Raw genomic sequence first — 15000 nt, forward strand, 5'->3', positions numbered from 1 at the left:
ATGCATACCGCCACCTATTGCACCGGAATTGTAACGACAAGCTACATTCACAGACAGCGAGTCCCATTATAATGTGTTTATGAGCGAGGTCGAACAGGTAGCGCCAAAAGCAGAAAAATCTATATGTGGCGGAGATAATTTATTCGTGGCGCACTGCCACAGATAAATTAATGTATGGGAAACACTGCCCGGAACAGCAACAATGCACCGCGCCCTCACGTCACTTCCTGCCTGCCGTACTGCTAACTGCAGACCCACAAACACACTCATGTGTCAAACAGTCAGGGTGTCTGTGGGGCTGTGTGTAGGGGGAATAGGGCTGCTGTCCATCTGCGGTCTGGGGCCAGTTCTCCTCAGGCCCCGTGTGTGGCTGGCTGTGTTTTCTGAGCCATAACCCCTTGATGTGGTTGGCAGGGGTTCGGGTTCTGGAGGGGGAGGGAATCCTCCTTGTATGGGGCCAACCTGTCTCTGTGGAGTGCCACCTTCCTTCCTCTGGGTGGCAGCTGGACCCTGTACACCATCTCGCTCATCTTCTCCAGTACTCTGCAGGGTCCCACCCAATGACTGTCGAGTTTAGGGCATTGGCCCTTCTTTCTCCGTGGGCTGTACACCCAGACCAGTTCTCCAGCCAGGAAGTGCCTTCCCCTGGCTCTCACATCATAGTTCCTCTTGTCTCATGCCCGCCTTTTCCAGCTGGTCCCGTGCAAAGTTGTGGGCTGACTCCAGCCGGTCTTGAAGTCTCCTCGCGTACTCACACCCAGGAGGAACAGCGGGGGTGTCAGGGGGCTTCCCAAATGCCACCTCAGCTGGCATCCGGAGCTCCCGCCCCAACATCAGCAGGGCTGGTGTGCAGGAGGTGGGGTCCTGCACGGCAGATCTGTAGGCCAGGAGAACAAGAGGAAGGTGTGTGTCCCAGTCATGCTGGTGCTCTGCAGTGAGGATGGCTAGCTGTTGTGCTAGGGTTCTATCGAACCGTTCCACAACACCATCACTTTGTGGGTATAGTGCCATAGTTCAAGTCTTCTGCATAGTGGTGAAGACACGTGACTCGAAGTTCCGTCCCTGATCACTGTGGATGGTTTCTGCCACACCAAACCTACTGAACATGCCTTCCAGTAAAGCCTCCACCACTGTCTCTGCCTCCTGGTCTGGTAATACATATGCCTCTGGCCATTTTGTAAAATAGTCCATGGCGACCAGGACATAGCGGTTGCCCCTGTCTGTGCGTGGAAACGGGCCCATGACATCCACTGCAACTCTTTCCATCGGGGCCCCCACCGCCAGCTGCTGGAGCTGTGCGTGGGACCGATCTGGGGGTCACAGCGGCGACAAAAGTCCTCTACATCTCTCCTGAACTGCCCCCAGTAGAAACCCTGGCGCAGGCGGCTGAGGGTCTTGGAGACTCCAAAGTGTCTGGCCCCCACGGAGCCATGAGAGGCCTTTAACACCTCCCCTCTCAGTCTGCTTGGGACCACCACCTGCCACTTTTGCTCTCCTGTAGCTGGCTCCTTCCAAGTTCTATGCAGAACCCCGTCTTTGACACGCAGAGCCTTGAACTTTGCCCACAGTCCTTTAGCTCCCTGTCACTTCGTCCCAAGGTGGTCTCCGCCCCGACTCCACCCATTGCACCACTGGTTGCAGGTCCACGTCTTGCTCCTGATGTGTCCTCCACTCTGCTGCGCCAACCACTTGCAGTTCGCGGCAGACTGGCTCACCCTCCTCGTGCCCGTGGCATGTCTCCTCCTCCTCACATAGCTTTCTTTCCCGTGCTTCTCTCCGCTCACAGTAGCGACACCCCTCTGTGGCACAGGGGCGTCGGGACAGTGCGTCTACGTTGGCGTGGCGAGCCCTAGCCCTGTGCACCACTGTAAAGTCATATGACTGGAGCATTTCCAGCCAGCGTGCAACCTGCCCCTCTGGTTCCTTAAATGACATGAGCCACTGGAGAGCTGCATGATCGGTCCAAACAGTGAAGGGTTGGCCACAGAAGTAGTACTTGGAAGTGTCTTATTGCGGTCACTATTGCAAGAAGCTCCTGGAGTGTGACGCAGCAGTGGCGCTCAGCCTTGTTGAGAGTCTTGCTAAAGTACGCCACGACTCTCTCTCCTTCCGGCCCTGCTTGGGCCAGTACTGCTCCCATACCAACGTTGCTGGCGTCTGTGTCCAAAACGAATGGCAGGGAGGGGTCGGGGTGTGAGAAGGAGGGCCTCTGTCAGCGCTCTCTGCAGGGAACTGAAGGCTTGTTGACACTCCGGCGTCCAGGTGAAGTTGCTGTCCTTCTGGAGGAGGCGGTACAGGGGGGCAGCTGTGGAGGAGAAGCCTCGCACGAATCTCTGGTAGTATGAGGCTAGGCTGAGGAAACTTTCTATGGGGTCAGATCAGTCTCATAATGAATGAACTCACGCAGGGTTTTTCACGAATGCACATGCTCTGGTTCGCAGTTGTATTTCAGACTCACTAATGCACACAATCTGTTTCGCAAATGCACACGCTCTGGTTCACAAATATAATGTTTATACAAACTTGTAATATAAATTTGGAAATGCACACAATCTGTTTTGCAAATGCACACGCTCTGGTTCACAAATATGATTTTTATGCAAACTTGTAATAGAAATTCAGAAATGCACACGCTCTGCTTCACAAATATTATTTTGAGGCACACTTGTAATATAAATTCGCAGATCATGTGAATCGTTGAATGTGCATTTACAAACTGCTTCTCATTTGTGAACCTCTCTACATTTGTGAGAGAAATCTGTGTTGTGAATTTTGAGACTCTCCTGATGTCGCAGATCAATGAACGTCACCATTGGCTGATAAATCTGTCAATCAAATTTATGATTCTGATTGACAGATTCATCAGTTAATGAGGTGTGTTCGCTTGTCGTATGGCTATACGGTATTCAGCGATTCGCATGATCTGTGAATTTATATTACAAGTTTGCATAAAAATAATATTTGTGAAGCAGAGCGTGTGCATTTCCGAATTTATATTACAAGTTTGCATAAAAATTATATTTGTGAACCAGAGCGTGTGCATTTGCAAAACAGATCGTGTGCATTAGTGAGTCCGAAATACAATTGTGAACCAGAGCGTGTGCATTTTTGAAAAACTCTGCGTGAGTTCATTCATTATGAGACTGATCTGACCCCATAATTTCAGCTGCCGCTGGTCAGTGGGTGTGGCCCAGTGTCTTATCGCCTGCACTTTTTCCTCCAGCGTGCTGATGCCTTGCCCCCCAATCTGTGCCCCAAAAACTCCACCTCCTTTCTCAGGAAACGACATTTATCAGGGTGGAGTTTCAGGCCTGCCGCTGCCACTCTCTGCAGAACCCACCGCTGCGCCCCTAGTGCTGCCTGGAAGCAGCTCCCGTGGGCCAGGATATCGTCCAAATACATGAGGCATTCCTGGCGGGGAATGCCAGCCAGCACCGTGTCCATTAGTCTCTCAAAGGTGGCAGGGGCGTTGCACAGGCCAAAATTAAGGACACGAAACTGCCACAACCCCCTGCTTGTGCAGAAGGCTGTCTTTGGTCTGACTGTGGGACTGAGGGGTACCTGCCAATAGCCGCTACACAGGTCTAGTGAGAAGAACCAGGATGAGCTGGACACCAGGTTCAGTGACTCGTCAATGCGGGGTAATGGATATGAGTTTTTCTTTGTCACACTGTTCAGTGGCCTGTAGTCCACACAAAACCTCATCTTGGGGCTTCGTTTCTTGGAGAGCATCACCACCCCTGAGGCCCATGGGCTGTCAGAGGGCTCGATGATGCCTGTCGCTGCATCTCCTCAGTTGCACTGTCAGCCGCTTCCTGGTTCGCTAGCGGAAGCCGGCGGGGACGCGTCTTGATAGGCTGTGTGTCCCCAGTGTCTATCTCATGCTGCACCAGGTGTGTCAAACCCACTTCATTGTCCATCAAAGCAAAGATGTCCTTACACTCGGACAACACCTGCTATAGCTCCTCCTGCTGCCACAGCTCCAGCCCCTCATAATTGCTTTTCCAATTGCCGACCATCTATCCACCTCTTCCATATTGGCTGGCTGGACCAGGGGGAGGGGGCCCGAGCACGTGGAGGGGGATGCTGGCAGGGAGGGGGGCTATTTGTCACTGGGGGTTTGGGGTGTGAATGGTGGGCTAACAAGTGCTGATGGGGCGGGGAAGGAGCTTGGCTGAGTGGCAGGACTTGGGGGAGGGGGTCACAGTGGTGCACAGAGGCCAGGCCGACCGGTGCCGACAGGATGGGTGACGAGCTCGGTTGAGGCCCAGGACTGAGGGGTGGGGGTTCGCTCTGGGCTTGGGGCTCCAAAATGCGGTAGTGGGTCTCTGTGGCCTTTACTGCTGGTGTGTGTGACTCTGGGGCTGGTGAGGTGGTTATCATCCTCACAGTGGGGCCCCCAGGGAAACTGAGTGTGTTCTTCCCTAGGTCCAGCAGACAGTGTGCAAATCTCAGGAAGTCCAGCCCCAATATACAGGGGTCTTGCACCTCTGCCACCCACACAGGGAAGTTCACAGACAGACCTCCCACCGTTATGGTCACCCGTCCTTTACCCAGCATGGGCGCGAGCTCACCAGTCACTGTCCATAGCTGCACTGTGGTCTGCTCCAGTTGCATCGCCGCTGGCACAAGCTCAGGCCTCACCTGCGTTGCTGTTGAGCCTGTATCCACAAGGGCGGTGCATGGGGTCTTGGCCAGGATGATGGGGCCGTGACAGAAATTTCCAGCATGAGTCCAGCCCACTACCATCGCGGACTGCTGTGTCATCGGTGTCGGGGGGGATAGAGCCCAGTTCTTCCCCCAATGCTGCCGGGCTTCTCCTGTTGGTGATGAGGCAGCCGGGGACACAACGCTGGGGGTCCGTATTTCCCCATCTATGTGGACCCTGAGCCATTTACCTGATCCCTGGCATTCTTTCCAACAGGCCACGGGGCATTGGCGAGGATGTGTGGCGCTCGCAGAGTCACCGCACGAATCAGTTCAGTTATTTCAGCTGCCCAAGCAGGCTTGTCGTGGGCAGGGCTGCTGTCCACTGAGGTTCTTACAACTGGACTATTATCTCTCGGTCCACTCTCCACGGCCCAGCTTCCACAATCTCTCTCTCGAGGGCCGGCTCTAATGCCTCTTGCAGGGTACGGGGGTGTGCAAGTTGAGTCTAAATGCGCAGCTCTCTTGGGGTTATAGCCTGAAGAAACTCATCCCTGGCCAGTTCGCTCTGCACTGCAGGGGTCATGTGGGCATATGCTCTCCTGGCGAGAGTCTCAGTGTCATTGGCCAAAGCGCGGAGGGGCTCACCAGGTTGTCTGCGTTTGCCACACAGTTCTGAGCGCAGAAAGTCGGGCTGTTCACAATGTCCAAAACATCTCTGCAGAGCCCCAACCAAAGCCCCATAGTTGTTCCTCTCCTCCAGGCTAAACAGCAACAAACACGCCAGAGCCTCGTTGGTAAGACACAATGCCAGCTGCAGAGCCATGTGTTCCTCTCACCAGCCCGCAGCCTGTGACAACAGTTCAGACTGCGCGTGAAAGGCCTCCCAATCTGCCTTACCGGAGTACTTTGGAGTTTTGACTGGAATACTGTGCTGTGGGCGCCGCCATCTTTATTTACAGCCGGAGTGAAATCCTTGTCTCCACGACGAACTGTTGCCTCCACGCTGTAGAGGGCACCTGAGCCATTCGTCCCACTCCGCTGTGTGTCGGCAGGGCTCAGTCCCACGTCGGCAGCTAGCCTCCTGGCCGTGTCTCTGACGGGCCTTTTGTTCAGTCACCCGCTCAAACTCCATCGGCAAACTCGCAGTCCAGGGAGAATGAACACTGTCCGCCTTCTCCTCCTTAACTTTCGGGCGCGCCCTGTACCTCAGCGTCTTGTCCGTCACAGTCACAGCTCCACTCGACAGGCTAGTTAGCTGGTGGCTAGCGGCTAATACAGGACGGCACTCAGTCGTTTTTACTTCTGACACCAATGTAGCGTCCTGTCAGGACGGATGCGTTGAATGAACAGAAGGACTGACCTGCTTGCAACCGAGTGTTTCCTAAGCACAAAACTTGGTTACTGTCGGCCGTAACCACGCCGTACCAAAACAAAGCACATTAGCTTTGCTCACTAGCTGCTGCTCTCCCTTCCCGCTGCCCTGGAACAACAACAATGCACTACTAACTGCAGACCCACAAACACACTCATTTAGCTCTTGTGGCTACTTATCCACTTACTTAGTCAGCAACATGAACGGTAATTGTCAACTTGTAAACTGTCTGACTTATAAAACAACACATAAGATAACACATTAACAGATCGGTACAGTATGAAAATAGACCTTTTCTATATGGATTGTGCATCAATATGACCATGCAGATGTACTCAGTAGGCTGCTTTCTTACACAAATAACTTAATTAAAGAATATTTAACATTATTAAACACTAACCAATTCTAAAAATTAGCAACTGTCTGGATTTGCAAGATTCCCTGCTTGTCTTTGCTTTGCAGGTATTGTACATACATGCTGAGTCATTTGTATCTGCCTAGGTTCCACTCAAACCTGTGGCCCTTTGCTGCATGTCATCCCCTCTCTCTGTCCCACATTTCCTGTCTGTCTACAACTCTCCTATCATTAAGGCCCAGACACACCAAACACTTCAAGACTTCAAGGAGCTAGCCGCAACAAAACATGACTGTGTCTCTGCCAAAAAGTTGCACATGAATGTACCACAAAGACTACAGCCAATGGCTAACCAGCACATACCTTCTGCGCCTGTGTGAGAGGAAATTAGTCTCCACACCAGCAGATGGGGGTTGTCTAATCGTCTTTCAAAAACGGAAACTGGAAGGAAATGCTAGTAAACCAGTTAGCACATTAACACACCGCACCATCAACAGATACACACCATCGGCCCAACATTGACCAACGGCAAATCGTCAGCTTGGTTTGTCAGGGCCTTAGAAAGCAAAAGTGCCAAAAAAGTAATATAAAAACAAATAAAAGTTTGGGATAATTCATGAAAAAAATCATACATCAACTTGCCTTTCTCGGGTGTATAATAAATTTTTGGTGAAATAGGTTAAAAAATTGAAGGACTTGACCACCTGAAGATTTGAATCCTGGACTTCTGAATCCCTAGAGAAACTGACTTACTGACCGCGCCACCAGGAAGACATGACTCTTTATACACCTTACAACTTGAGGCATAAAAACACATAAAACTGTCAAAGTGTCTGCAATGTAATTCTGAAAAAGAATCACACATCTTTCTGCTGGTTTCAGGTGTATTGTCAGAAATTTTTGGTACATTTGTTTAAAAATTAGATGAAATGTGTGTTCGGTACAAATTACAACAAGATATTGAATATCACAGCAGACCCACTGTTTGACCGACCTGAACACCATTTGAAACAAGTGATATCTAGTATCCAAAGAATGTCTGTGTCAATTTTGGTAGGATTGGAATGAAGACTTATGGAGATATGGATGTTTGATTTTTGCATATTTTAAAAACTATAGAGTGACAGACTTCTGAATTAACTGTAGGCTGCAGTGAGACAAACTTTTGTCAAAATTCAGTAGATGTGCTGAAGAAAAAAAAGCTCTGTAAGACATTCTGGTGATTTAGGCCAAGTTCACATTAGAAGCAAACATGGCTCAAATCCAGTTTTTATTTTTGGCTCCTATATAACACAGATATGATTTTTTCAATGTAGTGTGGCTATACATATTCGATTTTTTCCAATCAGATTGGAGTTCAATTATCGTTCAAAGTTACCACTGCGCTCTGACGCTCCTGGTGCGTAGTCCAAATAAGTATCCAGAAAGAACAAAAATAGTTTGAGGATCGCACACAGATATGTCCGTCAGCAGATAAAAAGTTTTTAATGAAGCCTTTAAAGCACTTTTAAGGACAAAGCGCTTTCGGCTGTCCGGCCTTCATCAGTGTGAGTTGATCTGCAGATCAACTGTGTTCAATCAACAATCACCTGCTCCAAATTGTGATCAACTGTTATATATTTAAACAACTTTTACCTGTCCTGATGTATGAACAGTAGTCATACCTGATGTTTTCAGTAACAGCTGGAGTTGTTGAAAGACATGTTTTTTAACTTAGCACATATAAATGTGATATTGGATTGTCTGTTTATTGTCTTTTGTTTTCACTATGTTGTGTGAAGCACGTACCATCTTACATGCCACTCTAGGGTCTGTATCGGTGATTGTTGATTGAACACAGCTGATCTGCAGACTCACCTGATCTGCAGGTGATTGTTGATTGAACACAGCTGATCTGCAGACTCCACTGCAGCTGTTAAATCAGTGCATGCACTGCTAGTCTTGTAACTCACACTGATGAAGGCCAGACGGCCGAAAGTGCTTTGTCCTTAAAAATGCTTGAAAGGCTTCATTAAAAACTTTTTATCTGCTGACGGACACATCTGTGTGCAATCCTCAAACTATTTTTGTTCTTCCAGTCAGATTGGGCCACTTTCATATGTGGTCCTAAATGTGACAAATATCCCATCACTGGTCATGCGACCACTTTGAAAAGGGTCATATCGTATCAGCCTATGTGTTTCTTTCACATACATCTGTGTTTTTTCACTTCAGATTTCACTGCACAGGTGTAGGTCACTCAGCCCATTGAAACAACAGAATGCTGCCGTAGCTGTAGCGCAACTGCTGTAGGTTGCCCCAGTCACAAGCTAATAAAGCCAGACTGCCAGACTCTTGCTCTTCTGTAAAACCCTCCACATCGTGGCCCCATCACTCCTGAGTCCTCCCCTGGCTGGATCCACACCTCTCTCTCCACAGAACAATCAGCAATAGCTACTAATAGAGTTTGTTGACCGAAAGTATGTTTGTACGACAGCCAGTTATCCCGAAAACAGCCCTCCTTTGTTCCAATGGGCCATATCTCCAAAAATACACTACTCACTCCCCCAAACAGACGGACATGGCCATAACCTCTCGGGAGATGAAGCTTTGCAGCTTTTTTGTCATTCGCTTTTTCTCAAAATTACTGTTTTGTAAAGGTAATCCTTTTTGTTGTTGTCCCAACAGGCCTGTGCATGAAGTTATTGGTTGCGTGTGAAGCGTTCAGGGCAGAGATCCGTTGTCAGATATGGGTCCCTCCAAACATAATTGTGAACAGTCTAGGCAGAAAGACACGTTGTGGGGAAATAATCAGGATTGAGCATTAAGCCCTGTAATGTGAATGCAGTCTTATTTTGATTTTTCTGCCATAGAGCTCGGCACTGTGGCGCATCCAGTGTGAACAGTCAAATAACTTGACTTGGGCGTCGAATGGAAGCGGACGCCCTAAGGGAAATCTCTATGCTTAGCACAGCTTTGTTAGCTTAAAGGGATAGTGCACCCAAAAATGAAAATTCAGCCATTATCTACTCACCCATATGCCGAGGGAGGCTCAGGTGAAGTTTTAGAGTCCTCACATCCCTTGCAGAGATCCAAGGGGAGAGGGGGTAGCAACACAACTCCACCTAATGCAGGCTGGGAGCCCCAGATTAAAACGTCCAAAAACACATACCGTATATTTCCAAATAGTCACCCGGTGGCAAATAGCTGCCGGACACCTAATATCCGCCGGGGGTTTGACTCCATTTTGCGTATTAAACGCCGGTCCGATTAAACGCCTGGGCGATTATTTCCTCATTCATTGCCTCATGGTTGGCCCTCCTTGAGGGACTGTTTGCACTTTTATGCACGGATCGGTGGTGAAGTGGTGCACATGACTCGTGCTACGGACGGACGGACAGACAGCCACGTATCTAAAACAGGTAATACATCTGGCTACATCTTTCCCATATCAAATATCCGTGATCGCCTTGACCTGCGTGCATAAAAGCGCACACAATTCCGTGTCCTCTCACCGCGGATGCTGTGATTTGATGGCCCGGTACTCACTGTAGCCCACTCTTGTAAGACCCAATAATAATAATAATAATATGTTACTGTGGACCTATATGCCATGCCTTTTAATAAAATTACCAGAAGAGTTCGCTGAAAAACAGGTAATGTCAGCCTGAATTACTCACGTGCGTCCCCGGTGAAAATCGCTGACATGCATGGGGAATACAGCTTCTACAGGCTCGCCATAGCTTACTGTCAGGACCAGAATTCGGGATCGCGGACCGTCGGAATGGCGATATTTCGTTGTGGCGGCCTGTAACTGTTGGTTAAATGGCCCGTTCGGTTGGTATTCGGATAACTGGGGCTTTACTGGTATAATGCAATAGCACCACCCAGCGATGAAACCCGTGTACATGAAAAAAATGACCCACTCTAAATGTTTAGAGATTTTTGTACACGAACACACCCCTACATTATACAGTATTTTTGCACTAAAAAAAACATACTGAACAGGAACTGTAACCAAATAATGGCCTGGTGCAGGTCGGTACAAAAAAAAAAAAAAAGAAGCCTTGAGCAAATAGTCGCCTGGTTCTTCTAAACGCCTGGGGTCAAAATCAATTTTGTGAAATAAACGCCCGGGCTGCTATTTGGAAAATACGGTAATTGAAACGACAAAATATCTCCATACTTCTCGTCCGTAGTGATCCAAGTGTCCTGAAGCCCCGACATAAAAAGTTGTTTGGAAAAATGTCATTTAAATGCTGTTTTTAGCCTCATTGTAGCCTGTAGCTCTAACTGCCTCTCTGTGGACTGCGCTCATGTGTGTACGCTTGCGTGAGACCATGAGACATGGGCACTGCCTTCATGTGTGTTCATGTGCTTTTGCTGGTCTCGTGCGCAAGCGCGCACAGGTGAGCTCGGTGTACACAGAAGCAGTTAGAACTACAGGCTACAATGAGGCTAAAAACAGAGTTCAAAAGATGTTTTTCCAAACAACTTTTTATGTCGGGGCTTCAGGACACTTGGATCACTACGGACGAGCAGTATGGAGATATTTTGTGGTTTCAATTATGTGTTTTTTGGACGTTTTAATCTGGGGCGCCCAGCCTGCATTAGGTGGAGTTGTGCTGCTACCCCCTCTCCCCTGGGATCTCCGCAAGGGATGTGAGGACTCTAAAACTTCACCTGAGCCTCCCTCGGCATATGGGTGAGTAGATAATGGCTGAATTTTCATTTTTGGGTGCACTATCCTTTTAAGTTATCCTAAACAGAAGGCAAAGTCTTCAGATCTTATCAAAAAACTAAATCTGAAAAATATACTCAAACTTAAGCTGAAACAGGAGTTCCTTCTCATCATTTCCTGTATCCATCCTGTACTGACACCGCAACAAACACAAACATCGTTGCTGCAGGTGAGCAATGGAGACCTGGCCGAGGCTGTGGCCTTTCTGACAGAGAAGAATGCCAAGGTTCCTCAGCAAGATGAGTCAACCTACTACCACACATCCCAGGTGGCCAGTGACAGATACATCAGCGTGGGCAGCCAGGCAGACACAAGTGAGCACTCATTTAAACTTGTGGCCAGAAACTTCTAGAGACCTCCAAGGGATGATTGAAATAAAAAAGGAAACATAAAAGCTCAGTTTACTGTTTCATAACGTAAGGTCGCAAACCATTTTGAATTGTAATTAATTTGGAAACAATTCTACAACTATTGTTTTAGCTTTTTCAGTATGGACTATTGTATGTACTGTGGTAGCACAAAACATTAGACATAACCAAAGAGAGAATTTGCCAATTTTCAACAAGCTTTGTGTAATCACCGTTGGTGCAGATAAATAGTCTTTGGCCTCCCCCCATGCAGTCAGTGCCTGCAGCTCCCAGGCCATCCCTCTTAAAAAGTCAGCTGGGTGAAGTATTTGGCATCATTGATGGCCTGTTCCGATGCGTTTCCTGTGGATGGGCAGGGACCTCCCGGCACTTGTCCTGTTGGGGGGAAGCCAAAGAGAGTTCATCTGCACACACTTGAAAATCGGCAAAGTTTTCCTTAACAGTAGTTCCTTAAAGTATATAAACCATAAAGTTGTTCATACAAACCAAGTTACAGTGTGCGTGTGTTCTATGCAGATGTGATTGACCTGACTGGGGACGATAAAGATGACCTTCAGAGGGCTATCGCCCTCAGCCTGGAGGAATCCAACCGGACTTTCAGGGAGACAGGCATCACTGATGAGGAGCAGGCCATCAGCAGGTGGGCTCAGCAGCATTTCTGACTGATGAGCAGTGATGGGAATAACGGCGTTATAAATAAACGGCGTCACTAACGGCGCTACTTTTTCCAGTAACGAGTAATCAAAAAAGTTACTGTCTCGCCTGTTATAACGCCGTTACCGTTACTCTCAATAAAATGCGCCATTACTTGTCTTTACTTGAGTTCACTGAAGCAGCTTTCACCCTAGCAAGCTCCTTCTCAGCGGAGCTGTCAAGTTTTTTTTCTTTGGTGAGGGCAGGTGAGGGTGAGCAGGTGAGCTCTCTAAACGTCGCCTTTCTCTATATATATCCATCTAATAAGTTATTTAAACAGACGGCATTATTTAAACGGAGTGCAGGATGTTTCCACAGCTCCGCTCCCTCTGCATACACACAGGTGACGGTCAGTCAATGAGACTTTTCACATTTAAATCGCGCGATTAATGCAGGTTCTTTAACTATTTCGCTAACAAGTGGGCGAAATATGGAAAAAATACCATTAAGATTTGTACAGTTGAGTTTATTTGATTTGATTTATTTATTTATTTTTTTTAAAAAAATGGGACAATTAATAAACAATTACTTGTAAATACATGAGATTATAGCCAGGCAGCTAATTTCCATCTCCAGTCCCATGGCAGGTTGATGTTAAACACAGAGAAGGCAACAATGCCAACAATAAGAAAATAATCTAAGTAAAACAGAGTAATACAAGCAAAACAACATACACAGAAACATAGTAGACCAAGAGTTGGGAGACCATAGGAATTTTTAGATATCGATTAATAAAGTGCCTGAGTGCTAGATAAAGTGTCAAGTGCAGAAGTGTCAAGTGCTAAAGTGTCTGCTTGTTTAAGAACTTGTTATATTGCACATTGCTCAAAATTGCACCAAGTAGTAAAGTGCTAGATTGAATTGCATGATGCCCATAACACACAAATGCAAAAGTAGCATACATAGGTCTATTATGTACGCACTACTGCATAAAATTGACAATGGTGTCCCAACAATTTGCCTCATAGACAAATAAACAATACAAACAATTTAAACATAGTTAATGATCACAGTCCTGGTTTTCCAATAGCCATGCTTTGAGATGTTTGGTAAAGGAGGCGAGAGTTGGAAGTTCACGTAATGTACTTGGTATTGTGTTCCCGGTCTGGGATGCACAATACGAGAATATTGCTTGTCCAAAGACACTTTTCCTGAATGGTATAACACAGTCACCACTAGAGCCTGCTCTGGATGACCTGTTTGAGTTCTTTTTGACAAAGTCTTGTAGTGGAGGTGGAGCTTGACCATGAAAAATTTATAAACTAACACAGAGTCGGTGTATTTTACTATGTTGTCCCAGTTTAGTTGTTCATGTTTCTTCAATATCTGGCAATGGTGGAGCGATTTAGGTTTTTTAGCTAGTACTTTAAAAGCCTGTTTAGAGACTGTTTTAATTGGCTTTAGAGTTGTTTTAAAGGCCGTGGCCCAGCTTGTTATGCAGTAAGACATGTGGCATAATCATGGCATCAAAGTATAGCTTGGCCAACTCTGTGGTTGATTATTCCTAATAAATCTAAAGTTAGACAATTTAAATTTCATTCTGTTCAGTCTTTTTCACCTGTTGTTTTAAACAAAGTTGTGAATCAAGAAGGATTCCTAAATATTTAAATTCTTGTACTACGTCGATCTTTTAGAAAATATTAGGGTCACTGTCAATACTCACCTTTTTTGAGAAGTACATACCAACAGTTTTAGAAATGTTGAGGTGTAAATGTGAACTCTTGAGCCAGTGATGTACATTAGTCATGACATCAGTCAGTTTCGTTACATACATTTCCATTAAGGGGGGGTGTCCAAGCAATTTGACATATTTGAGCATTTTATAAAAAAGTAACGTGATTGTTACTTTTCCAGGTAATTAGTTACTTTTATAGTTCAGTAACTCAGTTACTAACTCAGCTACTTTTTGGAGAAAGTAACAAGTAACTATAACTAATTTTTTAAAGTAACATTCCCAACACTGCTGATGAGTGATTGCAAATATGACAATGAATTCTGTACTAAGTGTCCAACCAAACAGTTAGTTAGTACAGTTAGTATAAACACAAGACCCCTACTGTAAGCAGGGCTGTCCCAAGCTGATACTAGGGATTGGTATCAAGGCTAATGGAGCCATATTTTGGTGGATGGTATCAGGTGAAATAAAGCTGATCTAAATCAGATCCTGTCTTTAGGGCCTGTGTTCACATGTGGTTTTCTTTGGGTGCCAGTATCTTTTTTCAATTGTTCCCAATGAAGACAAAGCATATGTGGCCACAGGTGGCCGCTGAGAGAAAAAGTGTCACGCCCAGTGTCTACTATCATAGCAAAGACAGAAAAGCCCACTTGTGGGAGCAGATCGGCCAGACACTGGATGTTGCTGGTGAGTGTTGTGCTTTCATCACTATACTATCTATTTCTTGTTGACTTTGTAGTCAATCCTCTGTTGACTTAGCTTTATATTAGATACCTAGCTAACCTGTCAAGGTATTAGGGTTGGGCGATAATACGGTAATAAGATATCCCGCGGTATCTAAAAATAGCAATGGTATCAGTTTTATTACCATCATTAAAAAAATGTGCCGCGCATATAGGCCTATAGGGGCCTGATATAATATTAAATGTAGTTTATTTAATGCCTAAATAACGAGTGATTGTCCAGCACCTATGTATGTGTGGTTAAGTTTTCAATTTAATGCTATTACAATTTAAAACTAATAGTAGGCTATAATGTTTCTCTTATAACTGCCCTTAACTGTTGTTGGGAGATGACATTTGATAAAGTTTGTGGATGTGACGTCGTCAGGTGACAGCTCAGACGTGTGAAAGAGAAGAAAAGATGGCAAGCCGCGCATCAAGCGAG

The 15000-nt window shown here is 46.6% G+C and overlaps 1 protein-coding gene across 9 annotated transcripts in view; it reads left to right on the plus strand.

Annotated features, from left to right (window-relative positions):
- The window catches only part of usp25 (ubiquitin specific peptidase 25), a 242263-nt gene that overhangs the window by 44725 nt on the left and 182538 nt on the right, over positions 1–15000 (plus strand). For 8 of the 9 annotated variants that reach the window (XR_007569272.1, XM_050035507.1, XM_050035499.1 and 5 more), the window contains 2 exons: positions 11267–11411; positions 11982–12105. The exons of the other annotated variant lie outside the window; for it this stretch is intronic. Coding sequence is in view for 7 of the 8 variants with exons in the window: in XM_050035507.1 (XP_049891464.1) it covers positions 11267–11411; positions 11982–12105 (269 nt within the window). In the remaining variant the exon portion in view is untranslated. The remainder of the gene's footprint in view (positions 1–11266; positions 11412–11981; positions 12106–15000) is intronic. 9 annotated transcript variants of the gene reach the window in all.

This window comes from Epinephelus moara, chromosome 3 (genome assembly GCF_006386435.1).
Source record: "Epinephelus moara isolate mb chromosome 3, YSFRI_EMoa_1.0, whole genome shotgun sequence".
NCBI classification, from domain to species: Eukaryota; Metazoa; Chordata; class Actinopteri; order Perciformes; family Serranidae; genus Epinephelus; species Epinephelus moara.